The sequence below is a fragment of the Pteropus medius genome, unplaced genomic scaffold (genome assembly GCF_902729225.1).
Source record: "Pteropus medius unplaced genomic scaffold, Ma_sr-lr_union100, whole genome shotgun sequence".
NCBI lineage: Eukaryota > Metazoa > Chordata > Mammalia > Chiroptera > Pteropodidae > Pteropus > Pteropus medius.
In genome coordinates, this window is record NW_024352148.1 from 442,850 (window position 1) to 469,538 (window position 26,689).

The window sequence follows — 26,689 nt, forward strand, 5'->3', positions numbered from 1 at the left end:
GAAAGTAAGAAACAATTTCAAGTGATGGAGGACGGCGGGATTTCGAAAAGGTTAGATGTGTGAAAAAAATTAACCAAAAATTGGCCGTCGAGATGATTTTGAGACTCACTGGTTTTAAACTTCCCGTTGAGACTCTCAAGCACACCCCAAGTACTTTCCGGTTGGTTTTGCTGTGGGCACGGGAGTTCGTCTGCGGAACTGTTTGTGTAAAGATGGCCTCGTTCCGGGCTGCCATGCTGGGGACCATGGCCGGACTCGGGCCTTGGCGTCCACAGCGACGGCCAGCACTGTGCAAGTTTCGTACTCTGAACAGTGTGCCCGGTCACCCTGGGCCACTCTGGGCCGTGTGAGCCAGTGCCCGGCCCAGCGCGCGTCAGCGTGCGCTTCAAGACGGCGTTGACAAGTGACCTTTAGTTAGTCATAATGTGCTGCTTGAACCTAGAGTGAGGTTGAGAGAAATCCTGGGCATTCGACCACTGAGAACCTGCAAACGCCTGCTGGGGCTCGATGTTTACCCACGTCGTCCATTTCAATTTCTGTTTTTACTTAAAAGACACGTGCACGGCACTTCGGTTTATAATCTGTGTTCGGTTTAGCATTGTGTGCCTCGGCGGGGACGATGCTTCCCGTCACTCTTCTGCAGGACAGGACAGCGTCCCCCCCGAACAGTAAAGCATGTGTCGGAGCCCGAGAGCAGGCCCCTCAACCCAGTGTGGGCGGCAGCGCCTCGCAGGGCCAGAGCCACTGGCTGTGACGTCCCCGTGCTGAGGGTGACCAGCCCCATCGGTTTGCCCAAGTGCGAGCCATAGCACCCACAGGGCGCGCTTCAGTTCTGTTTTGTTTTTCGCCGTTTTCAGCAGCAGACCCTTTTCTCGGGTTTTCTGCTGCGTAGAGGTGCCCTGGTTGGAGCAGGGCTGGGCGGCCATGGAACCAGCGAGCCGTGGGGGCAGGGGGCGCCCCCGCTGTGCTCTGACCAGGACTGCGCCCTCACAGCCTGAGTCAGCTGTCCCGGGCAGAGTCATAAATGCTCCCCTGGATGGGGACCCGGGGCTGACGCTGCAGATGGCCCTAACACCGAAGGACGTCCCTAGTCGGGACTGCAGCCTGGCCCTGTGGCATGTGAGAGCAGAAGGACGTCCCCAGTTGCGACTATGGCCTGGCCCTGTGGTCGCATTTGCTTTGGCTTTGCTTCGAGGACGACGGCCTTTCCTCCCAGCCTGAGGAGTGAGAGCGTTTATTGGGACGGGCCCTGCTGTGACGCGAACCTCTGCGTTTAGTCCTGTGACAAGGCCAGTTTTTCCTTTGCTGAAACTGAGTTTCAGGGATTAACTGTGAGAAGAACAAGTGTTTCGTCTCCTGCCTGCGTATTACTTGGCTTCGGTGACCCATCCGTTTGCACGATGACACGCTGCGGAAACTTTCACTCGGAACTGTGCCCGCTTGGCGGTCACGTGGCAGTTGTCCTTCGCTTTTCATCCAGAATGAAGCTTCTGGAGGGCGACCCTCCCTTCTGACTCAGGCCTGGCCTGGGGCTTCAGTCCTGGCCGTTGAAGCCACATGACAAGGAAGAGGGCCAGTGCTTGCTTTCGGCTCCGGTGCCGGCGTCCCGCAGCGGCGGCTTGCCAGCTCACGGTTCCTGCCCACGGTTGAGGCGGGAGGCCCAGCTCCAGGCGCCCGCACAGCGCCCTCCTGGCCGCACACTTCCCACGTCCTCACGTGGCGGGCCGGGGCACCTCGGGGTCTCTTCAGAAGGGCGCTGGTCTCATTCACGAGCTGGTCACCTCCAAAGCCTCCCCTTCCAATCTGCCACATTTGACACGGTGCCAGCACGTGCGTTTGTGGGGACACAGACGTTAAGGGAGACGCGCTGCCCGCCTTCCCGCTCCGAGCCAGTCTCTCCCGCCCCGCTGGTCGCACCCGGGGTGGCGCTCACAGTGTTGCTCACCCAGGGCGCTGGGTCTTCTCCTCACACGCCGTTTTGGGGCGCCCTATCTCCTTTTCCGCCTGCGCCCTGCGTTTCTGCCTTAATGGTCTGCTTTCCTTCCCGCGCGTGCCTTTACAGTCAGGGTTGGCTTTTGTCGTCTGAAGGTACCGCGGTCCTACCAGCTAAGCGCCCGCGGGGTGTTGTGCGGGCACCGCCACCTCGGCTCGGCGTTTGTCCCCGCCACGCACGAGGAGCGCGGGGCCTGCGCAGGCTGGGGGGGCGCCCGGGGCCATGAGCCCCAGCGGGGTTCGAAGTCCAAGCCCGGGCCTCCCCGACACAGAGACGCTGCTTTCGCGACGTGACCGAAACCGTCGAGGTAATGAAGACGGTCAGAGAGGAGAACCATGAAGGTGGCGTGTGCTCCTTCGGACGCCGTAGTCAGCGTGAGACACGCGTGTTTGAATTCTTCACCACTGATTCGATGTAGGGTCATGACCTTTCACTTAAGAGTGTTTTTTGTTTAAGAATTTTCTACTCTTCAAGGTTTTGCCTTGTCTCTTTGAACAAACAATACTTACTTCTAGGCGTCGTTTCATCTATATTTTCCAGTTCGGTATCTTTTAATTGGAGTCAAAACTGAAGAAGACACTTGCAGAGCAGTTGGACTGTGGAATTTCTAGATGTTTCCAAAGCCGCCTCCCCAGTCTTTCGCTTTCTTCCAGACTTACCCTCAGCTCGGCAGCAGCGCCTGTCAGGGTTCACCTTTACCGAGCACTTACAAAGCGCCTCTGGTTTGCCGTTTGATCAGCAGCTGTCTTGGACGTACTCCAGGATCACATTTTGCCATCCTTCTGCTGTTGATTTTGAAAAATAATGAGATGTTTTTCCTGATAACTTACTGGTCAGGAATACTGAGTTTCAGGCTATAATTTATGGTCCATAAAAGGTATAGACTAGTAGCCCATTCGTTTAAACTCACTTTAATTGGCTTCTATGCGTTAATGATTTATATGCAGTATATAATTTAAATATAAGGAATTTCACGAAAATTTAAGCTACACATGGGTTAAATTGGGAGTTACATAAAGAATAACAATTAAAAATAGTTTTGTCTCAAGCAAGAAAAATTCATCTTTTCCTTTGTAAATAAACTAGACACACGGATAAGACTTCACGCCACCCGCACACCCAGGGCTCACCCAGACTCAGGCTCCTCTCTTCCTGGCTGGTGGGGACGTTTCCTTGGAAACCACTAACACGTAATTTCCGAGTAACGATTTAATTCCTCAAGTAAAAGTATAAATTCCCTACGGATAAAAGGCACAAAAACATCCTCAGAGATTTTTCAGATGAACGGGCTTGAGATTGCATTTTCGCATTTCTACCACAATTCAATGCTTTTGACCAAAATAAAAATGCCAAGAAATAGCGTTTTTATGAAAAGCTGCTACACACCCCAAGGAGAAGGCAGCGTGGTTTAAAGCCGCAGCAGATTGCCAGCAGGAGCTAGAGCAGAGCCACGCGCCCCGCCTGGCGCCCCGTGGGACCCACCTTCAGGAGAGGGCCTGGCCCTAGGGAGACAGGCAGAGGTTCCCGGAAGCAGTTTGCACCCTGAAGCCGGACACATGCAGACAGGGCAGCAGCTTCATCTTCAAGGTCTGCATGTCACTAAGTTGGGACAGTCACCGCAGACTGCTCCAGTGACAGGTGTTGCAGGAAGTCTGAAAACAGTTCGCTGACGGGCGCTGGATTCTCACCTGTGCGGGCAGGGCCTTTGTCCTTCGGGCCGGCTCACAGTGGGCCCTCAGGAGCTGCCAGGGACAACGGTGGCCCCAGGCAGGAGCTGTGCAGCCATGTGGCGAGGACAGAGAGGATGTTTCTATCTTCAACAGAGTATTTAGAAAGGCAAGTTTTAGGAATAATTCCCAGGCTTTCACTCTAAGATACCACGCAGTAAATTGAAAGGAAGAAGGATTTTAGCATCGTGGGGCTTCTCTGATCCCTGAGAACTTAGTTCACGTTGGAGTGAGCACAGAGAGGACGAGCCGTGGGGACCCCTGTCTGGGTTGTCCCTGGGTTGTCCTTGCCTGGACCCAGCAGAAGGAGGAGGAGAGCGTTGGGTGTCTCCTGGAACCGGGTCGTCGGCTTACAGAACTGCTCGCAGGAGGGCCGGCCGTCCCCGTGTCTAAGCGTGTGCTGTCAGCTTGGCTTTGGGCCAGGCTTCAGGTGAAACAAACGGGGTCACATGTCAACACTGTCACTCCTGTGGCCACTGTACACTGACCTCATCAATCTAGGACACACATGGCGTCTCAGGTACGGGGATCGCCCTGGACGTCCTGGCTCATGGCGCAGGTGGGCACCACTCTGCTGTGCTTCTGCTTGGTCCCATTGTCCCCCTGCACTGGTCTGTGGCAGTGACAGTGTCTGTGTGTGGCTGCGTGGCTGCTCCTCATGGGGGCCTAGGGCTGGCACCAAGGTGCCCATGGCTGGCTCGGACGCTGAGCAGCAGAGAGCTTGGGTGCTGGTCTGTGAAGTGCTGACTCTGGGGACGGCAAATGGCCATCTCCTCGCCTGTCTTCAAATGAAGTACGTCCCCTCTGGAGGGCGCGCCGTCTCTGCTGGCTCGCAGCTTCAGCGTAAACGGCGTGTGCTCCTTACTTGGAAGGCAGACGCCAGCTTGTCCCCCTGACCGCAGGGTGCCTGGTGCAAGGAAGCCGCTTGTCACACGGTCCGGATCCGGCTAGCCTCGGAGGCCAGCTGCAGCCGCCTGGATGGCGGGCAGCTCCCAGGGCTGGAGCCTGGTGCCCTGTCTGTGCGGGGCTCAGCCGGTGAGTGCCCGCTGCTCTGTCCTCTCAGACAGAAGCCCGAGCGACGTGTGAGTGACTCAGTGGACGGAGGGGTGGTGGTCAGCCGTGGGGCCCGCGCCATCTCCCGCGGGACTAAGCGGCCGGCGCTGTAGGAAGGCTGCTGCCCGTGCATCTCTGGTGGGAGCCCCGCTCTGCCACCCGGAAGGGTCCGGACCCTCGCCCACTGGAGGGCTCGGGCAGCTCGCTCCATGTAAAGCACTCGTCTGGCCTGCTGCCCCCTTAGGTGGGAGGGCCGTGCACAGCCCCTCTCCCTTGGGACTGAGCGAGGGTCCTTCACCCGGGGAGGGGCGGGGACAGCTTCAGGAAGGAGCTCTGTGCCTCCTCTGTCAGCAGTGAAAACAGTGACTTTGCTGCTCTGCGTCGCGTCCAAAGATGGCATGGGGGAGTGTGAGCAAAGTGGAGCGCCATGGCTTTTTAAAGATCTGGCAGGCCCCGCGCTCTGCTGTACTCACGTCAGACCCACGTGTGACGAAGTGACATCTGATGCTTTACCTGCCTCTTCCTCATGACACGGAGGCGAAGGGAGAGCGTGCATGCTTCTCGCAGGAACATGGGGGAGTCTTGGGGACTAAGACTGTTATCACGCCTGAGAACTCGCGCGTTCTTAGATCGAAGCTTTAAGAACGTGTGATCTTCCCGCCAAAACGTAACGGTGTCCCTGAGTTGACACTGGATTTTCAAGTAGGTCTGTTGAGCTCGTCTCTGGCTGATGGAGTGAGCACGCTTTCTATGAGAGGGCGCCCCCACTGCCTCCTCTGGCTGTGCTTTGCCTCCCCTTCCTGCTGGGGAGTCCACAGAGGGAGGTGTGACGTGGTGTGAACGGGCTCTGAAGGGGCTGTGGGAAGGGCGTTGTCCCAGAAGCCACCCTTACTCACAGGGGCACCGTGCGGGAGGCGCAGGCGCCTCTCGGTGGGATGGGCACGAAGCCCAGACGTCTTGCTTGCTGGTGAGCACTGCTGAGTGTTTAGGACAGAGGGACTGTCAGATGGTAGGCCTGCCACTTCCCCCAGCCACCTCATTCCCACAACCGCTCCCACACCCTCACAGCTGATTACCCCAGAGTCCTTGGGAGGAGAACATGCACGAATTACGTCACAGTAGGTGGCAGTCGATGACCCACCTGGTGGGAGACATGGGACCCTCCATGGCCCCGTGTGGCCTTCCCAGGAAGCCTGTGTCCTGGTAGCTACACAGAAGGTTTGCCAGAGTGTGGAGCTAGTAAGCAGCTGACCTTCTTAGAAGATGGGCTGTCAGCTGCTCAGCTGGGGGAGGGCTGTGCTCCCCGGACACCCGAGGCTGTCGTGCGGCTGGGAGGTGCTGGCCACGAGGCACCGTCTGTGTCTGGGCCACGGCGCCCTTCTCTCCGGTGACTGGCACTCGAACCGGGTTGAGTGCTGGGTTCTCCGTATTTCCATTGCATGCATCTCACTTGCTTCTGGGATATTTCATTAATCATAGTGCTTTCAACTTAGTTCAAGTAAAAAAGAAAAATCGTGAATTATGCTGTCACAAGCTACAGTGAGTAGAGACCCCTCGGTATGGAAATGAGTGTTTTCCCCCTGGGAGGAGTTAGTATCTGGCTGTTTCCACCTCCTGCGGAGCCGAAGTGCGTTCTGCATTTGCCTGCACACCTGTGCTGTATGTAGGGTTGGGGCTCCGCACCAGCATTTTCTAAGGGGACGCCGTTACCCTTGCTTTACGGTATTCCGAATCCGGGACATGTGCGGAATCAGAGTGTATGATGGATGTCACTGCTTCCGGGACTCAGCACCTTCTCCCACGTGGGACAGTACGTTTGTGGGAGCGGGTTCACCGCCCACGTGTCCTGCAGTGTGGGGGCTCTGCAGCTTCTGGGGTGAATAATTAAGAAATGAGTGACACGCCACTGGCCCACGGTAAAATGGTGGTAAAATTCAGGAAACAGCAGGACAGGCTGTGGGAATACTCGCGAGTTTCATCTTCGCGGACTGACAGGCGAGCCCTCCCCTTTCCCCGCATCTCGGTGGGGACATACGTCTCCGTGGGGACATACGTCTCCGTGGGGACATATGGGACCATCCGGAAACTAACCCTGCTACTCTGTCGCTGCTCCACGTTTCACGGAAGCTTGGTTATTCATCATGGTCCCTGCTTGGTGTCACCAGCCAGCTTCCCTGGTCTGCCCGCCCTCCTTCCCCAAGGCCCCTCCCGCAGGGTGACCGCCTGAGCTCGATTACCGAGGTCCCCGCAGCTCCCCGCCCGGCTCCGCACGGCCTCACGTGGGTCTGTCACCCACAGGGGAGGGGCGACTCCCAGCGCTCCCCGCGCTCGCCCTGGCTGCTGTGGCAAGCCCCCCCAATGCGCTGCTCCCCCCACGCGGCAGCGTCGGGTCCCCTCGCCGAGTGAACCCCGGAGAAGGGAAGGGCTGGGCGATCCGACAGGCGGGCCCGCGTCACGTGCCGCAGCGGCGCCCGAGGCCGCGCGCGGAGGGGGCTGCAGCTCAGCGGCCCACGCGCGGGGCCGGGGAGACGCGCCGCCAGGAGGGTGCTCGCCCGCGCCTGGCCCCCGCGCCGAGGCCCCGCACGTCGCCGCGCGCGCACCTGCGCGAGGGCAGGTGTGCGTCCGCGGGCCGGGCCGAGCCGCTCGAGTGACGCTGCTGCGGGGGCGGGGCGGGGCGGAGGGTTCCGAGAGCGTCCGCTGCCAGGCGTCGCCGGGTGGCCGAGCACATCGCCGCCCAGCTCCGGAGCCACCTGGGCGCAGGGGAGGGACTGCGCAGCGCCCGCTGCCCATCCCCTCCGCAAAATGGCTCACGCCGCGGCTTCGATTAAAAAAGTTCGGGAGGCCGAACTGGACGAAAAGGAAAAAATCCTTGAGAGAGAGAGAAAAAAGCAACGGAAAATCCCCCGGGAGCGCATGGAGCGGAAGAGAAAGGTAGGGCGGCCGCAGCGCCGCGGTGGCCTCCGCGCCCCCCGCCCGTCCCTGCTGCGGGCATCGCGGCGCCGGCCGGGATTCGCTGCATGGGGAGGGGGCGCCTGGGCAGCGCGCGTCGCCTTCGCTTTAACCAAGGCGAAGACGCCTCCCTTCACGTCGCCCCGTTTCTCTCCGTTGTTTTGGTTCGATGCCAGCAGGTGCTCTGCCCTTCCCAGTGGGTCAGAGGACGGGAGGGTGGGGTGGGGACGCGGCGCTCTCGTCCCGCGAGTCTCTGCTGCCGGGTGGTCGCCCCGCGCCTTCCCCGACTCTGCCCGTGTGGTCTCCGCGCGCAACGAACCGTGGGCCTCGTCGCCCCCCCTTTCCCTCTCGGAGGCGACACTGTTCCCTGCGAACCCGCACCGAGGGTGCTCGTGCAGTGAGCTGTGTCTCTGAGTTTTTCAAATTTCAGTTATTTTTTGGTTTCCATCGTTAATCCTCCGATGGTCTTTTCTGACTGTAGCATTAACGGGAAAGACCAAGGTTAAATAACGGGATGAAACGTCGGCTCCCTTCGCATTAAACCATAGACTTGTCCTCTCCTTCTGTTTGTTTTTTAAAATAGAAATAATCTTACAACTCGAGGGAACCGAAATATCCAGTTAGCCAGTAGCCTGGCTCTGTAAGGGAAGAATATCTCTGTAAATGCTTTATTAACAAAGTAGGTCAGGGAATAATTTCAGAAGATGGTAAATGGCGTGTTGCATTAGCAGAACACGAAAACGGCGTTTGTACGCAAGCTGCCAGGAGCTCTGGGTGCCCGGGGATTCACACGCAGGGTCCCGGGCACCCGGGGATTCACACCTCGGCACCTCCTTCTCCTTCCTGCCAGAAACGTGTGCCTTTTCATTTGGGGGCGTTATCTCTGCCTGTTCGTGGAAGACCCTTGGGGAGGGGTGGGGAGTTGGGGTCCCATCCGCAGGTTCAGTGTTATGACTCACTTCATCATGAGTTAGATCAAGTGACTGTTACTAGGCAACACGAATCAGTAAAATTATCAGTCTATCGTAATTTCCCTTCTGGGGAGACCTCCTCCCGCCAGTCTGACCTCTAAGAGGCCTCGTTCCGGGGTCGCCAGTGCTCTCGCCGGGGTGGGCAGCGTTCGTGCCCTTGCGGGACCTGCCTTCCTTCCCAGCAGGCTCTGCAGTTCTGCGTCCAGTCCTCTAAATGGACTTTGCTGCATAACGCGGTTTCCTGCAATTATATCATTTTTATCTTCGGTTCTTCAAAACACCGTCTGCTGTTTCTTGGCCAGGCGTGCTTGTTCAGCGTCTAGTTGTGACCTAGTGACTCTGCTTCGCTGGATTACCTGGCAGCCACCTGGAAAACCTCTTGGTCTCACTCTGGCTTGTTTCTGTATCTAGTTCAGTTTTTTACCTTTTTCTCCACTTTGTTAACATCGAAAACCTGCATCGTTCCGCTGGAACAGTGCCAGCTTTGAGACTCTCAGTGGCTTAGGTGCTGCATTGCTTTGAATCAAATCCAGCACAGCGGGCGAGACCATTGGTTCATAATGTGCTCACGTGACAGGATCATCTGATCTGCACATTTCGATAATATCGGTCAGCTAGAGCCAGAGGAGACTCGGGGACTCATGGCTCAGCTCCTGCGCGTTCTTGTTCTTTTTCACACGCCCCCGCCGGTGGTGCTCCCTCTTCCACTGCAGTGACACGTGGCGTGACGTAGATGTGCACGCAGCCCTGAAATGCGTGCCGAGAGTGGCCGGGCCTGCAGCTGCGTCAGATTTGTTTTCTTGATCACCCCCCAGCCCCCCACCCCGACACACACAGCCACTGGAGCCAGTTCTGAAACGTGGTTTGGGAGAGGAAGAATTTAACACCTTATTTATTATTTCTTAAGGTGCGTAGAGCGGTAGTTCATGAGGAAATGGAAAAGGGATGTTTGCCTTTAGCGCACTCTGCAACACCCTCTCCAGAAAGTAATCTAAAAATAATTACACTTTATTTTCTAATGTCGTTTTATAACCATAAGGGACTAATAGATGAGTCAGTTTTAGAGATGATTAAGCATATCATTTACACATTCATTTGCAACCTGTCTTGAAAATGAACCAGTTTATTCACAAAATTCAAGTGAGACCTGCCCCAAAGCAGGTAAATGCCAACTATGGAGCTCGAAAAAATAAATAAGCTGATTTTGAAAAGATTTTTTACTGAAGTAAAAATTATTGATATTAAAACGATTTAAGCAAGCAGCATTATATTTGGATTACACTTTAGTATTCTTTTGTAAACTTGCTGTTAATATAAAAAAAATCTTTACATTATTATTTTGCACTCCATAAAACATTTTAAATGAATTTTAATTATTTGTGAACTTGAAACATGTGGCGTGTTTGGCTGTGATCTCCCTGCCATGTTGTCAGTGGTATGGTTTTTAAATGGCCGGATTTACACCCTGGGGGACCTAGTTTCAACGTCATTTAAGCAGAATTCATCTTAGTATAACACATTCATGCTTCTTTGGGCTCTGCTCTGGATGGCAAATACTTAACTATAGCAAGAATTGAATGTATATTGTACCTGTGTCATACTATGTTAGAGCTAGAATAAAACTCAGCTTTAAGCAAATGGACCAAGATTAGGATCAGTTGAAGTGAACTAATTTAGCATTTATTTGGTAAAAAAGAGTACATTGATATTTTAGCTTTTTACAGGGGTAAGAGGATATGCTGTTCTAATTCTTAGTTTATCTTAAGTAATTTCTTTGTCTAGATGTCTAGTTCCTACATTGGATTCTGAGAACTTTAGACTTGAGAAGGATGAAAAAAGGAATAATTAAGTGACTTAATTAGATTTCTCAAAACTTGTAAGACACAATTCTAAGGAGTTATTTTGAGTATTGTATTCTTTCCACAACCACATACTATTTCCCAACTGTACCTTTTTTTTTTAATTTGGAAAAATAATTTTCAGAGAATCAGTTAAAAAAATTCCATCTTTGCAAAGTGTAGCTTTAATGATCTTCCTCATTTGAACTTATAATTAGCAGTTCTTTTCAAATACATGGCCATGTTCTCCACTTCTCAGCACGGAGAAGCTGCTTTTCTGTCCACCGCAGTGTCTGCGACACCGGAATCATCGGACATAAAAGTCAATTTGAACAACCGGTTCCTAGTATACTGATGCTTAAGAAATTCTTCCCATCATTTTAATTTGTGCTATTGAAAATGCCAGAGTGGATATCTCCTGTAAAAGCTGATGATATTTGAGTGCCCATGTGGCCCCGTGCCTGGCACTCATTAACTCTGATGACAGTGACACCCATCGGGCACTATGCTCTCCAGCTCACGCGTGAGTTATGTGGTCCGCTTAACCGAGGGCGGCCCGTGTGGGGAGGGGTTGGGGTTGCAACCGGCCTCCAACGTTCACTGGGGGAGAAAAGGCCATATGAGCCCTCGGTCTGGTACCCGCACTGAGTGCAGTGGATGACAAGTGCCATGTCGGAAATGCCTCGGTTTCTTCACCTCCAAAATACCTTCCTACAATGGAAGAAATTTAATTACTGTGAGAGTAAGTTAAATGATGTTTTAGAAGAAACTATACAAACTAAAGGCTGTGATTCCATTGTAATTGCACTAAAATATTACATGAGATTTCTTGGGAAATCAGCTATTAGAAGTCAGCATTTTTTCCTCCGACACAGCAGCTGCCTTGAGCATTAGACGGTGATTATATCATCGTTCTTAAGATTTTTAGGACTTAACATGTGTTTGTATATTTACATTTATTAAACTGGCACAGAAAGGCAATTTTGCACAGGGCGAAGTAGAAAATACAAGCGAACTTTCAAGTCCATTTCACTGACTTTCATAGAAAAGGTTCTGACCGGTTCTTTGCTTTCGTTGATGTACATGTCGTTATCTTGGCGAGATCAGGCTTACTATTTGTAGGACGACTTTGGGGGACGCCCCACCATATTCTCCTTGTCCACTTGGTTACTGAATTGAAGACAGTGAGAACACTTACTGAATATACCAAGTTGTAAGGGATATGGAGATGAAGACTTTTAGAAGTTATATGCGTATACTTTTTACAAATAGAAGAATGTTTTATTTGAAGTATGGCGAAGAACGTATTGTGTAAGTTTTGATTGTTATGAGTTGTAAAGAAAGATCAAATACCATGGCCGGCTGTGCCCACATTGCTGGTGGTCTGTGAGGGACCCGTGGGGCAGGAGGGCCATGGACAGGCCGTTTTCCCTCCTGCCCCGAGTCCCCTTCCTGGCGCTCAGCAGCCTGATCCCCAGCGGAGGCTCACTCTGCGGAAGCAGCACCCACCCAAAACACGTGCACAGAGACTTCTGGGCATCAAAGCAAGAATAGCGTGGTTGTAAACACTGGTCACAGCAGAAGAGCGTGGTCCTGTGCAAGGCATTGCATTCTCGACCTCAGCAAACATGGAAAATTCCAGTAACGTTTCTAGGATATCACATAGTCTTTATGGAGCTTTCTTACCCACACGTCAGCAGTTCCAGAAACCGCACGAACGCAAGGGAGACTGGAGGTATCTGGAGCTTTATCTGGGAACTTGCTCTTCTGCTGTCCTCATGCCCATCTGTAGATGAGAAGTTACGGGTTTTGTTGATCCGCTTTCCTATTTGAGTCTAAACAAGTTCCTGTTTACAGGTGGAGGCTTCCGTAGACTCCAGACTGTTCAAACGAGTTCCTTCCTCTTCTGCCCCCTTTTCTTAGCTCAATTCACAAATCCTTTCGTGACTAGGATAATCACCTTTACGTAAGTGACTTGCACTATTAATGGCACTTTTTGCTGGCACCATAAGTCTGAGTTTGTATTAGTTTTTAATTATAAAGAACCTCTTCCAACCGTTGAGCGGGTGACTAACTACTAGCTAAGGGTAACAGCTGTCAGATTTGTGGCATTATGGCAAAAATAGTCCCAGTTACATGGCTCGAGATAAGTTTTTAAGAAGAGTGTTAAATGACAAATATCTTAATTTTAAAAAGGCTACTATGAGTGAGTTTAATTTATTTTTGGTATCTAAACTCTATAAACACGACCCAGTGTAATTTTTCCCCTTTTTTTCTTATACTAATCTGAGTTCATATAAATGTTTTAATCTTCAAAAAAATCAATAAATTCAATGGTGACCTTTATTATCAAACTTTTAATTTTACTAGTCAGCTGTTTCATCACTTGGGTAAAAATAATATTTACAGCACATTTTGGCATCATAAGGATACTGAAAGTATTTTGTAGAAGTATTAGCAGTCAGTGAAAATATAAGAATTTTACTCACACCGTATTTAATGATCTTTTTGGGTTTTTTTGTGTGTTTATACTTTTCCATTATGTCACCCTTTCTCATTTGTATATCTCAAAATAATTTCTTCTTGACAAAGAATACTTACTTTTATTCTCAGTGACAGACACGCTATGTATTAAAATAAAGAGTAGTACAAAGGGAGTCATCAGCTATCTGAGTGGGGTTCTCGTGCCCACATTTGACTTGTGATTTTAAATGCATGTTGTGGAAAATCTCATCTGGCCCCAACCCACTCAGAATATCAGAATCTTGGGGCTAGACGGGAGACAAGGCCATCGCGATGTGTCTTTCTGTATTTTATCTCTTTTTATTTAAAAATTTTTTAGAGTTGATATACAATATTAGTTTTAGCTGTGCAGCTTACTTGTTCGACATTTACATAACTTAGAAAGTGGTCCCCCTGGTAAGTCTGGTCCTCGCCTGGCACCCTGCGTGGTTATTACAGTATTAGTGACGATAGTCCCTCTGCTGTGCTTCACGTCCCCTTGACTTTTTAGGACTGGCGGTCTGTGCTCCTTAATGCTATTCTTTCGCCTTTCTCGCCCGTTTCCCCGACCTCCCTCTCATCTGGCAGCCGTCAGTTTGTTCTCTGGATCTGTGAATTTGTTTTGTTTCTTAGGTTCCACATATAAGTGCGATCACATGGTATTTGTCTGACTTATTTCACTTAGCATAATACTCTCTAGGTCCATCCATGTGATCACAAAAGACAAGATTTTGTTTTATTTTTTTATGGCCGAGTAATGTTCCATTGTAAACATGTATCACCTCTTCTTTATCCAGTTGTCTGTTGATGGACACCTAGGGCATTTCCACATCTTGGCTATTGTATAAGTAACGCTGCTGTGAACGTAGGGGTGCAGATATCTTTTGGAATTAGTGTTTTCATTTTCTTTGGATAAGTACCCAGAAGTGGAATTGCTGGGTCGTATGGTAGTTGTACTTTTAACTTTTTGAGGAACTTCCATAGTTTCCATAGTGGCCGCCCTGGTTTACAGTCCCAGCCACAGTGCACGAGGCTTCCCTTGCCTCCCTGTCGATGCCAGCATCTGTTGTTTCCTGTCTGTTTGATGACAGCCATTCTGACAAGTGTGAGGTGACATCTCATTGTGGTCCTGATTTGCATTTCTCTGATTAGTAATGTTGAGCATCTTTTCTTAAGTCTCTTGGCCATCTGTATGTCCTCTTTGGAGAACCGTCTGCTAAGGTCCTCTGCCCATTTTTTAATCGGATTTTTTTTGGGGGGGCCATTAAGTTGTAGGAATTCCTTATATATTTTGGATATTAACCCCTTATTAGATGTGTCATTAGCAAATATCTTCTCCCATTAAGTTGGCCTTTTGTTTTGTCGATGGGTTCCTTCACTGCGCAAAAGGTTTTTACTTTGCTGTAGTCCCATTTATTTTTTGCTTTTGTTGCCTTTGCCCAAGGAGGGGGAAAAAAATATATATATATATAATATATATAATATATATATATATATTATATATATTGCTAAGACTGCTGTCAAAGAGTTTACTACCTATGTTCTCTCCCAGGAGTTTTATGGTTTCAGGTCTTACATTTAAGCTTTACTCCATTTGAGTTTATTTTTGTATATGGTATAAACAAGGAGTCTAATTGCATTTTGTGCTTGTCTTTGGTCCCCCAGCACCATTTATTGTCTTTCGCCATTGTATATTCTTGCCTCCTTTGTCATTGATGAATTGACCACGTAAGTGTGGGCTTATTTCTGGGCTCTCTGTTCTGGTCCATTGATCTGTGTTTGTAACTATATATTTTTAAAGCTCCTGTGGAATTGTACCAGAAATACAAACCATGAGAATAAATATTTCGCACGCACCCCCATCAGCCTCTATTCTGCCCCATCTTTGAATGTGGAACAGTAACAGATTAACCTTTAATAATTGGTATGGCTAAATTGCCATTGAGAAGTTTTTTTCCATGTGTAGATGACACACTGGTAACTTTTTGAAAGTTAATGAGACTAATTGGTCCGTATAATTACCAATTAATTCTGAGCATGGAGAGGAAGAACCAAGTGTTTGAGAAGCTGTAAGCTTCCTAGCCCGCAGCAAGACCATCTCTGTCCAAATGGAATCATCTTCTCGAAGGAGGCTTATGTGTTGCTGAGTTCCACATGACAAAGATCACAAAAGACCGAGGGGTCTCTAAGCTGTTTTTGAAGGGAAGCCACTAAATTGTGATTTGAGGTATGTCTTTTACAGATTGTGGTGTTTCGGATAAACTCATGTAAATGTCCTAGGGAATTTAACTGGTAACTTAGCAGCCTGGGAGACCTCAAACCTTTAGAGATGTCAGTGCTTCTGGAACTCCTAACACAAGTAAACAGCTATTTTTGTCTCTTGTACGTGACTTTGGTAGATTTTCTGCAACTTCTCAAAATATAAAATGGCACAAATGTGAGGAATAAGGAAGGAGCAACTCATAATTATCTCTCTCAATGTTTCAGACATTTCCTTTTAATATTTCTAACTCATCAGCTTCATACAGAGCCAGTTTTTTGTTTTGTTCTTGTCTATTGTACCAAGTGCTCTCTCTGCCTAGCTCACTGCAGCTACCAAGGCAGCCAGAAAGAAGGTCCCCACTGGGTTGTACAGAATGTTCTGGAATGGGCCTTTTAGCATACGCAGTTGAAATTACACCTTCCCTTTCCCTCACTAGTAGCTTTCTTCCCTCATTAGAGCGTCACTGATGTCCCAGGGCTGTCCCTTTATTGTACATCGCGCCACACTGCTTATGTCATGGGCATCTGGACAGAAAACAATGTATGCAGCATTAGGTAACGACAATATTAGGGTTATGTCAATTATAAAGATGTTAGTCTAGTCTTTATTTGGTTAGGAATAATAGTGTTAATTCCACATTAATATAACATTCTTGGTTTTGTGTATTTTGCATTTGTGTATGACCAATTTTAACTCATTTATAGTTGGTTAAAAGGCCAAAATTAAGACTGACAAGGACCTCTCTTTGTATCTGTCTGTGAACAATGGTTTTCCCAAATGTCTGTTTTTATGGGGAGCTGTTTAACCTCTAGATTAAGTTTAAAAAATATTAATATCACAAACCTAAACTCTAAGAATGTATTTTTAATATACAGATCAAATATTACTTTTGCATTTGAAAACAAGTTTAGCAGCCACCCTTTTCAAGACATTCGGCTCTCAGGTAGTTGCATGTGGAATTCAGGTTGTAAAGAATGGGCAGCATAGCAGCAAGCCGTTTGCTAATTTAATATTTACACAAAATTACCAGATACTGCTAACGCACCACAAAAAGCAGTCTGGGAGACCCGTGTTAATGGTCTCCATTAACTGGGACGTTGGGTAACCGTAAAACGAGGTGAGATCTGTAAGATTTCCGTGTGATTCTGCATCATTTTAAGTTGTCCTCGCTTCCCTTCACCTTTATAAATGAGCATCTCCGAGTGACCGTGTCCCAGACCCAGGGCCTCGTCCAGGCAGCTCGCAGACCCAGGGGGCAGCGTGCACTGTCTACAGGGGACAGGTAAAACGTCGCCCGGGCCGCACGGGGGATGGGAGAGGTCGGTCGAGGTCGCGTACATCCTGGCGCTTGACGTGCGTTTTCTCCAGCTGGCCTGGCGTCCGCGAGCGCTCCCCGCAGTGTCCCCGCGTCGTCGCGGCCCCGCCAGGCTGGAGCCTGCGCGTTGTTCCCGGCGCCTGCGCGCGTCCCTCCTGTCGCAGGGGCGGTGTCCTGCGGCGCTGTGCCCTGCTGGCCGCCGGGGTGTGACTGCGCCGGGCTCTGGCCCACGGGCGGCCCTCGGGGCTCAGCGCAGCCTCGGTCCCGATCCCCCAGCCGCCCGGGGGGGGGGAGGAAACCGGCACCCCCGCGACAGTTCCGCGCGCTCGGCGGAAACCGGGCCCGCGCGCTTCCGGCCGCACGGGGGACGCGCTCGCCGCCGGCGCTGCCTGCCCCGCGGGCCCGGGCGTGCGCGGCGCGGTGTCACCCTGCGGGCGGGGCGGGACCCGGGGGCGCGCGGATCGGATCGGGTGTGCGCAGCACGGAACACGCGCCCGCAGCCGTCATCGTCGTCGCAGACGCTTGGCTCTAACGCGGGGACGCGGCGCAGACGCGGGGACGAAGCCTGGTCGCCGCCTGCGAAGCCCCGCGCCGGCCAGCAGGGCGGCCGCCGAGACGCGGGCCCGCAGTCGTGGCCTCCGTCGCAGGTGTGCGCGAGCTAAGGGGCAGCTGGCCACTCCGGCCCCCTCTGTCACTTCCCCGTGGAAGGAACCAGACTCTGCGAAAACCGGTCGACCTGGAAGCTCGTGGCCCGGTCCCCCGGTTTTGATCGAAGCTCGTGGCTGGGCCCCCGGTTTTGAGCGCTTCCCGCGCGGCGCCTGTGCACCTGTTCCTTTCCTTCTGTTGGGTGAAAAGTTCCCGCGCGCCCCTTCCCATCAGGCGAGCTTCCTGCTTCCGGCGTGACAGCAGACGCGCATGATACGTCATGTAATTCAGGCAAAGAGGGTCGAGTGAAAAATATTTTTCTCGAGCAACTTCTGGATAGGTGTTTAGGTTAACGTCTCTTCGAAAAAAGAGGACAGTGCTAGATTAGCTGCGATAGCCTCTTATTGTTATGGGGGCGGTGGACGTCCGGCTGGCCTTAGGTGGATGAGGAAGGCTGGTTACAGGCACAGGGTGTCTAGAGGATGACCTGGTAGTTGGTCAGCGACCTGGCATGCCACTGTTCCAGCGGAAGGGCAGGGTCGGGGTTGGTGCATAGGTGGAAATAAAGCCGACGGCTCAGAAGAGCCTTCAGAGCAAGGAAGAGGCAATGGAACTCAATGAAGCAAAAGAAGAAACTGTGGAAGGTTCTGTGGTGATGGGACATTATGGGAAGGAGGCGGAGCGAGCGAGGTCCCTGGAGACTGCTGTTGTCATTTGAGAGAGGAGCGGGGCCTGGGTTAGAGGGCTGCAGGGAGCATGGGGGAGGGAAGCAGGATGGGCGCTGGCACACCCGGGAGCAGGAGAAAGTGGGGTGAGTAACAGTGACCAAGTTCATGCATTTCAGTGACATTAAGAAAGTGTGGTGTCATTGACACATTTTGGGCGTTACTTACTGGGAAAATAAAAAGACATTATTTTATATAAGGTGAGTTTGAAATGATGGTAAGATGATGTCCCTCTTACTTAAAGGCAGAGATTATATATAAAAGACCAAAAACTACAACTGTTGTGTGCTCTTCTGCCCTAGTACAGCAGAAGTATGACAGCCAGGACCCTACTCAGTCCCACCGCGTTGCGTCAATCAGACCCTCGGCTTTGGTTTTCTGTAAATCTGAGTTAATAGTGATTAGTAATTAACATATACCAATGTAGTCGTAGGGACTAAAATGAAAGAATGTTTTTGAAAGCACTGTGCACGCAGTGATGTTGTATCACCAGATTTTCCCCCTTCTTTATTTGGTGAAGAAAAGGAAATATACTTACCACTCAAAGGATTAAGCATGTCCAAGAAGGTATTGGTATAAACTCATCGTTTCTGATGGACAGAGAAATAGAGGGTGGTGTGTGTGTATGTGTGCGCGCACGTGCGTACGTGTGCTTTCTGGCTCTGTCCGCTGAGGGGCCTGGCAGCAATGAACGCATGTTGCCCAGATCTTTTCTGTATATCATTTCCCAATAGAAGGAACCAGAACTTCTTGGGGGAAATGACTGATTTAAGTAAGAAAGAACTCAAAAATGATGGGGCGTGTCAACCTGAAGGCACTCCCAATGACCTGTTTATAGGAAACCGAACAACAAAACGAATAATGAATTACAACTCATACAGTAAAATAAATACCAGGAGTCCATGCTATTAGAAACAAACAATCGAGTAAATGAATTAAATAGAAAGGAAAGAATTTTCTTACAGAATTTCAGTTAACAGATCTGGAAGAAATGTGAATTATAACCAATACAAAGGTATAAATCAACAGCAGTCTAGCCTGTTTTTAGCTCACACTATCAAAAGTTTTATTAATGAGTTCTCAACTACAAAATTCAGTAAGAATTCACTGTCTAAGTTGTCACAGAGGCAAACCCTTTGGGGACACAGTCATGTCGCGTGTCGTGGGAGAGAGTTGCTCTCTTGGACTCCCAGATGTGTTCAGAAAAAGAGACTGTGTTATGGTATTTTTAATGATTTATTTTAAAGATAAAATGGAATTATCAATACAAAGCATAATTGCGGTTTTTCCCTTTAAATTTATTTCTGCAGGTTTTTACATAAATTAATATTTAAAGCACTGGCACGTGCGAAGAATTTCTGTAGTACACTGAGTGATGTAACCAAAATTACCAGAACAATGCGTGTTCATGATGCTGGTGTATTTCAGATATCGGAAGCTGGTTTTTATAAATCATACTGAACACTGCGCTCTTGGCATAAATGATGTTGGCACAGATGCAGTACTTTTCTTGTTTTTTTTCATTTTATTCCCGAATACTTTAAAATGATAATTTAAAAGGTCCTTTTTTGGAATTACAAACATCCTTCCAACATTACTTGCTGGTGATGTTAAACGTGCGTTAAGTAACACTGGCCACAGGGTTTGCGGGGCACTTTTCGCCTTCCTCCTGGTGTACCGTGTGGCTTCACTCAGTTGGCACTCCTTGGGTAGCTGCTTCCTCTGCTTCTCTGTCACTGAGACGCACGACCGTGCGGGCTCTGAGACGGTGAGTGGCTGCTATCTCAGTGCTGACGCTGTGTCCGTCTCCCACCTTGGCCGTGACAATGAACTCTCTCTTTTATTCATCGTGCTTGGTCTTCAGTGCTTTTCAGGGAGGCAGCTGCTGCTCTGCACATACGGGTGGTGGCCTCGTGGCCAGCAGCCCACTCCCTGCCCCGCTGCGAGCGCCCCACCTAACTCTCTCTGCCCTTTTTCGCTCCCTTTAGTAATCCCCCTGCCTACCCGAGGCTACCTTGGGGAAAGACAGGTATGTGACGTGGGCTCACTCTTGTTATAATCAAGCGTATGATGATGCTGTAAGCTGGGCGTATTTTAAACAGCCGCCTCTACTGCCCGCGCCCCTGCCTGGCCACCACACAGGGGCTTCTGTTCACGGCGTGTGCATGTTGTCTGCGTCGGTGACGACCTGAGACTGTGACAGCTGAGTGTGTTGCCCAGGGGGGTGCTCGCTCGTCAGGTCTTCCCCTAAGCCCAGAAAACTTTGAAGCCCTAGTGTCGCGGGGCTTGACCAGCTTGCTGTGCCCGTCATGGCCATCAGTTTCCTTCCTATCATCATTGTCACCGTCTCCTGGGACACAGAAGATACCCTGACGATTGTAAATGTCTAGGGGCTGCTCTTGTGCCCCACACTCAAGATTTGTCACAGGTCATCCTTCCGAATCAGGCCCGCGGATGCCACCCACACAAGCAGCTGTTAGGGGAAGAAACGGGCACGAAACAGTCTGGGACAGTCCTTCTCAACTGCGTGCGTCACCAGGGAATGAACGATGTTACGAAGGGTGGGACAGAAATTTGCTGGAGAAACATTTCTTACCTTCCTTTTAACAGTAATGTTTAAATGCTAGTGCCCCGAGTTTGCATCTTAAAGTCACACTGGTGTTTAAAATACACAAAAACGTTTAATTAATAGTTCTGTAAACTAAATCTTACTGTTTTCTGTTCAAATTTCCTCGTCTTTCTGGGAATGAAAGCTCCCTCTGGGCACACGCAGTCACGGCAGCGCCCTCTCCTCCCGCCCGTTTCTCCCCGTAACCTTGACCCTGGCACACGGGGCCCTGGTGGTGGCGTGCCTGGCTGCCCTGCAGCGCGGCCACACTCGGCTCCGTGGTCTCTTCCTGCTCTGCTGTGCTGAGTGCCACCAAGGCTCGGTGACCAGGCGTGAGTCATGTGGCTGCAGGCCCATTCCTGTGGGGCGTATCGGTGCCCCAGTGTCGACAGCTTTGGAAAGACCCTGCCCCATTGTGTGTTTTTTCTCCCCGCTGAGAGCACGCATGTCACCGTGTGTGGCGCTCCTGTAGGCAACAGACAGGCAAGCGGCCAAGCGGGTTGGTGTGTCTGGCTGACTCGAGTGGAGCCGGGCCTGTAGGGCAGAACTCCAGGGCCCTTTCTGCAGGAGGGGACGTGTCACCGCGTTTGACCCAACAGCCGTGCGCACGAAGCAGAGTCTCGAAGAAGCACATTCTCTCTGTGTGGAACCACACGCGTGTTCAAGGGCGATTCGGGGATTGAAGCACGTCCGGGTAGGATGGGAGAGGGGCTGTCCAGGACAAACCTCTCCGGGCCCAGAGGCCTTCTCTGTCCTCCTCCTCGAGCTCGGTTACCGTGTACGCCCACGGAGGAGGCTGGTCACGAACTTGACCCGACATGGGAAGGCGCCCGCCCTACCGAGGGGGGACCTCTGCCGAGACACGGCTGTCAGACCGTGAACGCGGGAAACGCCGGTTTCCCGGGCGGGGGGTTTTGAAGCGGTGGCCGCTGCTTTGGGGATCATCCTTGGAATTCCGTTGTTGGGGGGATGCGTGGGGGGGCACGTACGCACCCGTGCGCCTTTGTTCTGTTTCTCAGAGTTGGGCTTCCATTTTTGTGCGTCTCAACGTCTGTCTCCTTTTCGCCCCTGAGTTTTCAGTGTATTAAAGTCACAGTATTGCAGTTTTCTTGTAGAATGTGCTTCAGATCTAATTAAAGGAGTGCTCATTTTAATAAGATTTAACGAGGGATGGATCTTTTTCATAAGTATGTGAAATTGCATACAAATTTGATAAGTTAAAAGTGTTGAAATTCAAAGTGTAGACTCGTCCCGCAGAACCGCCGGGTGCCACTACAGCCTGCGGCACCCTGGTGCCGCCCAGTTCACTGGGCGCCGGGGGCCGGCCTCAGCGCGGTCCAGCTGCGGAGGCGTGGCGAGCCCAGGGGGTGCCGGCCACAGGGCACAGTCAGCCCTGAGGTGCGTGGGCAGGGGTGTTCCAGCCTCAACCAGGGGCCTCGGAGAAGTTGGCCCGTGTAAACAGGGCATCTAGGGCGGATCGATAAACGGCCACAGGCTCCCGACGGGTCAATCACATCACAGATCCAGCTGGTGAACATCATGACATGTTCAGCTTCTGGCCAGAGGAAGGGCATCAAATGTCCCAGTAGGGACGGCATGCTCCTCGGTGGCCGCAGACGTCCAGTCTTGTTTCCACAGACCAGTGAGTCAGAGCTGGAGGCGCGTGTCCTTGGTTTCGTGCGGTCGGATGTGGGGAATTTCACGCTCAGTAGGACTAATGAAACATTCATTTGACCTGATAAATAAATACATGGGGCCAAAGGTGTCCGTCTGGAATTGTGGCCACGTGGTAAAAACAAGGAGGCCGTGGGGGCCGGCGGGTGGCGATCTACGTGGATTCTAAATTCAGCCAAGGTGACACACATCTTACATGGTCAGGATGACCTGTAGAACGCCGTCCAGGTGTCAAGTCGGTGTCACGTCAGGGCCGTTCATTCCGCACGTGGGTTGGATGCAGGCAGACACGCCGTTACTTTTTTCATCCTTGCGAGAGCTGTGCTTGAATAAGCGGATAACTCAGAAGAGAGAAAAAATTAAATTTCACGCTTCTGGGTGAAACTTGCTTCTCAATTTGTCACTTTACAGACTTTCAGCAAAGTGTTTTTTTCCCCCGTATTTTTAACACGATGGTGCTTGCCCTTTAAGAAGAAGTTCGTTGAAATACTTCAGGGAGAATGCAGCCCGTGCTCACTTGCACAGTTTGTCCTGCACAGTCCCCTTAGGGTGACACCGTCCTCTGGAGTCGCGTTTGGAGACTGGGTGGCAGGGAACTGTGGCAGGTGTGGTTTCCACACGTCCCGGGGTGTCAGTGGGGCTGATGTCCAGGAGGTGCAGCAGAGACGCCGGGGCCAAGGAAGCGTTGCTGTGTGTCCCAGGGTCCCTTGGTGTCCCCTCCCAGGGTCCCTAGGCCTCACTGCTGGGTGCGGCGGCTCTCCATGCCAGTGGCCTGTGATGCAGGACACCAGTAGCGCTGATGTCCTCCCTCACAAACCAAACCGACGTCCAGCCTCAACTACCGCCTTGGTGGAGGCGTGTCGGAGAGTTCGCACGCTCTGCTTCATGGAAGCAAAGACCGTCAGGACGGGAGGGTCCAACGCCAGGACGGAGGGACTCAAAGCCGGGTCTGGTCGGGGCCGCGGCAGGACCGAAATCTGCCTTCGGCGACGCCTGGCTGAGGCTCGAGGCCCCACCGCGGGAGCTGGGATCTCGCTCCAGGTGAATCTCGGAGCCGAAGCAGTTGTTTCTTCTCCAGGGTGTCGGTTTTCTGATGACTCTGCAGTCATTGCTGCTCACGGGAAAGGTGACACTTAAAACTGCATGCAGCGGATGGGTTTCAGACGGGCTGTCCACTCACGGGCAGTGACAGTGAGAAGCCGGCTTTTGTTCTGAGCTCTTCACGGGTCTGACTTTTGATGGATTCGAAACAACAGCGCAGGTGAAACAACAGGAAAAGTGCCTGGGAGTCGAGGAAGACACCGCAAGGATGTCGTGTCAGGCGGCCTTGGAATTCCGCTTTCCCAGTCACGCCCCGAGCTCCGGTACCGTGCTCCGACTGCGGCCGGAAGCGCGGTGTCAGCCTCCCGAGGGCCTTGCCCGCTGACTCTGAGGCATTTCTGAGAAACAGCGTGACACGGCTGTGCCCTGGCGGGAAGCACGCCCGTGCGCACAGAGGTCGCAGCAGCCCGCGGGCGTGCTGCCGAGGCCGGGGTGCTCACGGTGCCTGCTCAGCTTGCCTTCCGGCTGACGGAGTCGGGTTTACAGCTGTCACACCACCCATGCTGCTGCGACGCGCCCGCCTGGTGGCCACCCTTAGTTAAGCACTAGGAGCGGGACTGGAAGCGCGGGGGCCTCCGCAGACCCCTCCCTGGTGTTCGGGACGCAGAAAGCACGGCACTGTTCGCCGTTCGATCCAGGGCAGCGGGGCTGCCCCTGCGGGGGCGTGCTAATGGGTTCGGTCAGAACGGGGGGCGTCTCCGCCATCACAGGAGCATGGCGTGTGCACCTGGGCTGCCTTTGCCCGCCGTGTCCCAGTGTCTCCCGGGGGCAGTGGGTCCGAAGGTCACCGTTGGGCCGCCTGGAGACAGGAGCGTGGGTGCTGGAGGCAGCGGGCGCGTCATTGGGGAAAAACAGGATTCTCTGGGCCGAGGAGGAGCGAGGACGGGACGGGGGACGGAGGACGAAGGCATAGCCAGTGCCTCCTGGGGCTTGTCCACGTGACCCCCCTTTAAACATTTTTCCCCTTCTAAATAAAGCACCACAAATTCCTTTCTAGGAAAATTCACTCCAAGCATTGCTAATATTTTTTAAATGTTAAAAGGGATGTTTTCTTGTAAATCTGGAAATAAAAAACATGGCCCACTTAGAAAGGTCAAAGCTTTCCAAGTCCATTACGTCCTATGCAGAAAGGAGCAGCTCGGTAGTGCTGTCCGGCGGTGGGCAGTGGGTGGTGCTCCCAGCAGCGGTGGCTCTGTGCTCCTCCTGACAAGCGACTGCTGTCCGGCCATCCGCGGGCGAGGCGGGCAGCCCATGAGAAGGGTGGTGGCCTCTTCTGGTCCCACCACTCAGGGCCTGCATGGAGGGGGGCCGGCTCCCCGAGGAGAGACCTCAAGACGAGATCCGAGAGTCGGCGAGCGGTGACAGGGGCAGGCTGTTTCGGGAATGTTGCTGGTGGTGGTTTTCCCCTAATGATGACAAGGCGTCTTTAGCTTTTAAAAAGGGACACGTTGGGAAGGTGGTTGAGTCCTATCAAACGCGATTTGGTGAATTTCTGAGTGCCTTCCACACCCTGTTGCTCCCGAGTGATGGCGCTCAGTTCAGCGCATCTTTGTAGCATTTGACACTGACGTGCAACACGTGGGCGGAAGTCCGGCTCCAGCGCGGCTCAGCGGCGAGCAGACACGTCATGCGGAGCGGAGCGCAGATGAGGGAGGCCTGGACCATGCCAGTGATTTTCCATCTCAGCGTTAGGGAACGCCCGGGGGTGACCCCCGATGGCCCGTAGCGCAGGCTCGCTTCATCGCCGCTTTCCCCGTGAACCCGCGTTCGCTGCTCGTCTCCGCGGGGAGCAGTTCCTTTAAAAAATCTGCAGTGCGGCTCCAGCGGTGCTTTGCGTGGCGTCGAAAGCTGTCCTAGATTTTTCTGTAAAGCTGGGAAAAGCATTTAAAAAATATTAACAATTAAAAAGGATTAGGTATGAATCCAAATATTTGCTTTTATGTGGCACAGTTAATAATGAAAACCGTGGATAGTTTATAAAATTTGGAACCTCCACACCGGTGTAAAATGAGCCACTTTGGTGGCTGTCTTCTGTGAACGACCAGGAAGCAGACGATGCTCTAAGCCCAGCGGACGCCTCTTGGGTTAAGCAGTTAATAAGAATAATTACTACGTGCCGTGTTGGTACAGCAAGGTCATGTCAGGCCTGCTCTGTGTGAGTGGAGAGACAGGGGAGTCAGCGGGTTCGAAGGCGCTCGCCGAGTGATGCACACGTCCCTGAGACATCTGACCCAGCGGGAGCTGAGGTCCCTGTGTGAAGCCAGCTGTTCTCATGGTGAAAAACAAAACAACTCCCCCCCCCACCCCCCTTGCATAGCTGCCCGGGTAGGTGTAAAAATAGACGGCAGAGCCCGGACTGCAAGTGGTCACTGAATGCCCTTCCTGACACCGCCGGCCAGCAGATGGGGACAGCTGGGGAGGGGCCAGCGGGGGCGCTGAGCAGGGGAGCCAAGCATCGCGTGGGGGGTGGCCCGCCTTAGTGCGCCCCAGGCAGAGCACGGATGGCCAGGACTGTGGGGCGGGCATGGGCAATGCAGCTCTCTGCCCGTCTTGCCATGCGGACAAGGGTGTGCGGGCACAGGGACACCTGCAGGACGCGGATAAAGCCCTGGATGACGGTGGCTGCCAGGGCTCCAGAGAGCTGGGGATGCTGGTAAGTCTGAGCTGCAGAAGGACGGGGGCTGGCGGTCGAGGCCCACAGCAGATCTCAGCGGCCAGACTCCTGGACTTCCTGGAGGGAGTGTCAGAGTGACCGCCTGACCCTCCGCGTCAGGGCCCGTGGCTCCCTGGTCACGCAGTGCGGTGCCATGTGTCTGCTCCTTCTGAGCTGGCTTCAGCTGTGAACTGACCTTTGGGAACAAGCAATGATGCTGCCCCTTTAACGTGGAACTTTCTCCAAAGCTGAGCGTGTGTTTTACTGTAAAGTGACTTACACCACAGAGATTCGTGCACGGCCAGCTGTCAGCTGTCGGCCCCAAGCCTGCTGTGCGTTCCGGTGCGGTCCGGTCTGGTCTGGTCTGGTCTGGTCTGATCTGATCCCCCTTTCTGCAGCCGTGCCACTCGGAGACCCAGCTCCAGCCCAAAGGCGTTCCGCTCCTAACATTGCCTGGCTGCAGCGCAGAGGCCTTAAATACTGTCCTGGTCGTGGGAGTGTTTTGTGCTGAGGCTTGAAACTTGACCAATCAGATATGCACGTCGACTTTCAGAGTTTAATAGTTCAGTCATGGTTGTTCCTTCAAATGGTGACAAGGGCTTATTGTGCTTTTCTGTGGGAGGCCTAAAAATGTCTGAAATGTTTGCGTTTTCATCGTTGCTGGAGAATACA

General features: G+C 52.2%; 1 protein-coding gene across 12 annotated transcripts in view; it reads left to right on the forward strand.

The window, feature by feature from the left end:
- Positions 1 to 26,689, forward strand: part of ANK2 (ankyrin 2) — a 281,232-nt gene that overhangs the window by 92,731 nt on the left and 161,812 nt on the right. For 3 of the 12 annotated variants that reach the window (XM_039846893.1, XM_039846894.1, XM_039846896.1), the window contains exon 1: positions 7,518 to 7,704. The exons of 2 other annotated variants lie outside the window; for them this stretch is intronic. In XM_039846893.1, the coding sequence (XP_039702827.1) occupies positions 7,576 to 7,704 (129 nt within the window). In that variant the 5' untranslated portion in view covers positions 7,518 to 7,575. Of the gene's footprint in view, positions 1 to 7,500; positions 7,705 to 25,873; positions 26,018 to 26,689 lie in introns of those variants that run through there. 7 more of the 12 variants (XM_039846888.1, XM_039846892.1, XM_039846887.1 and 4 more) reach the window with 4 other exon arrangements.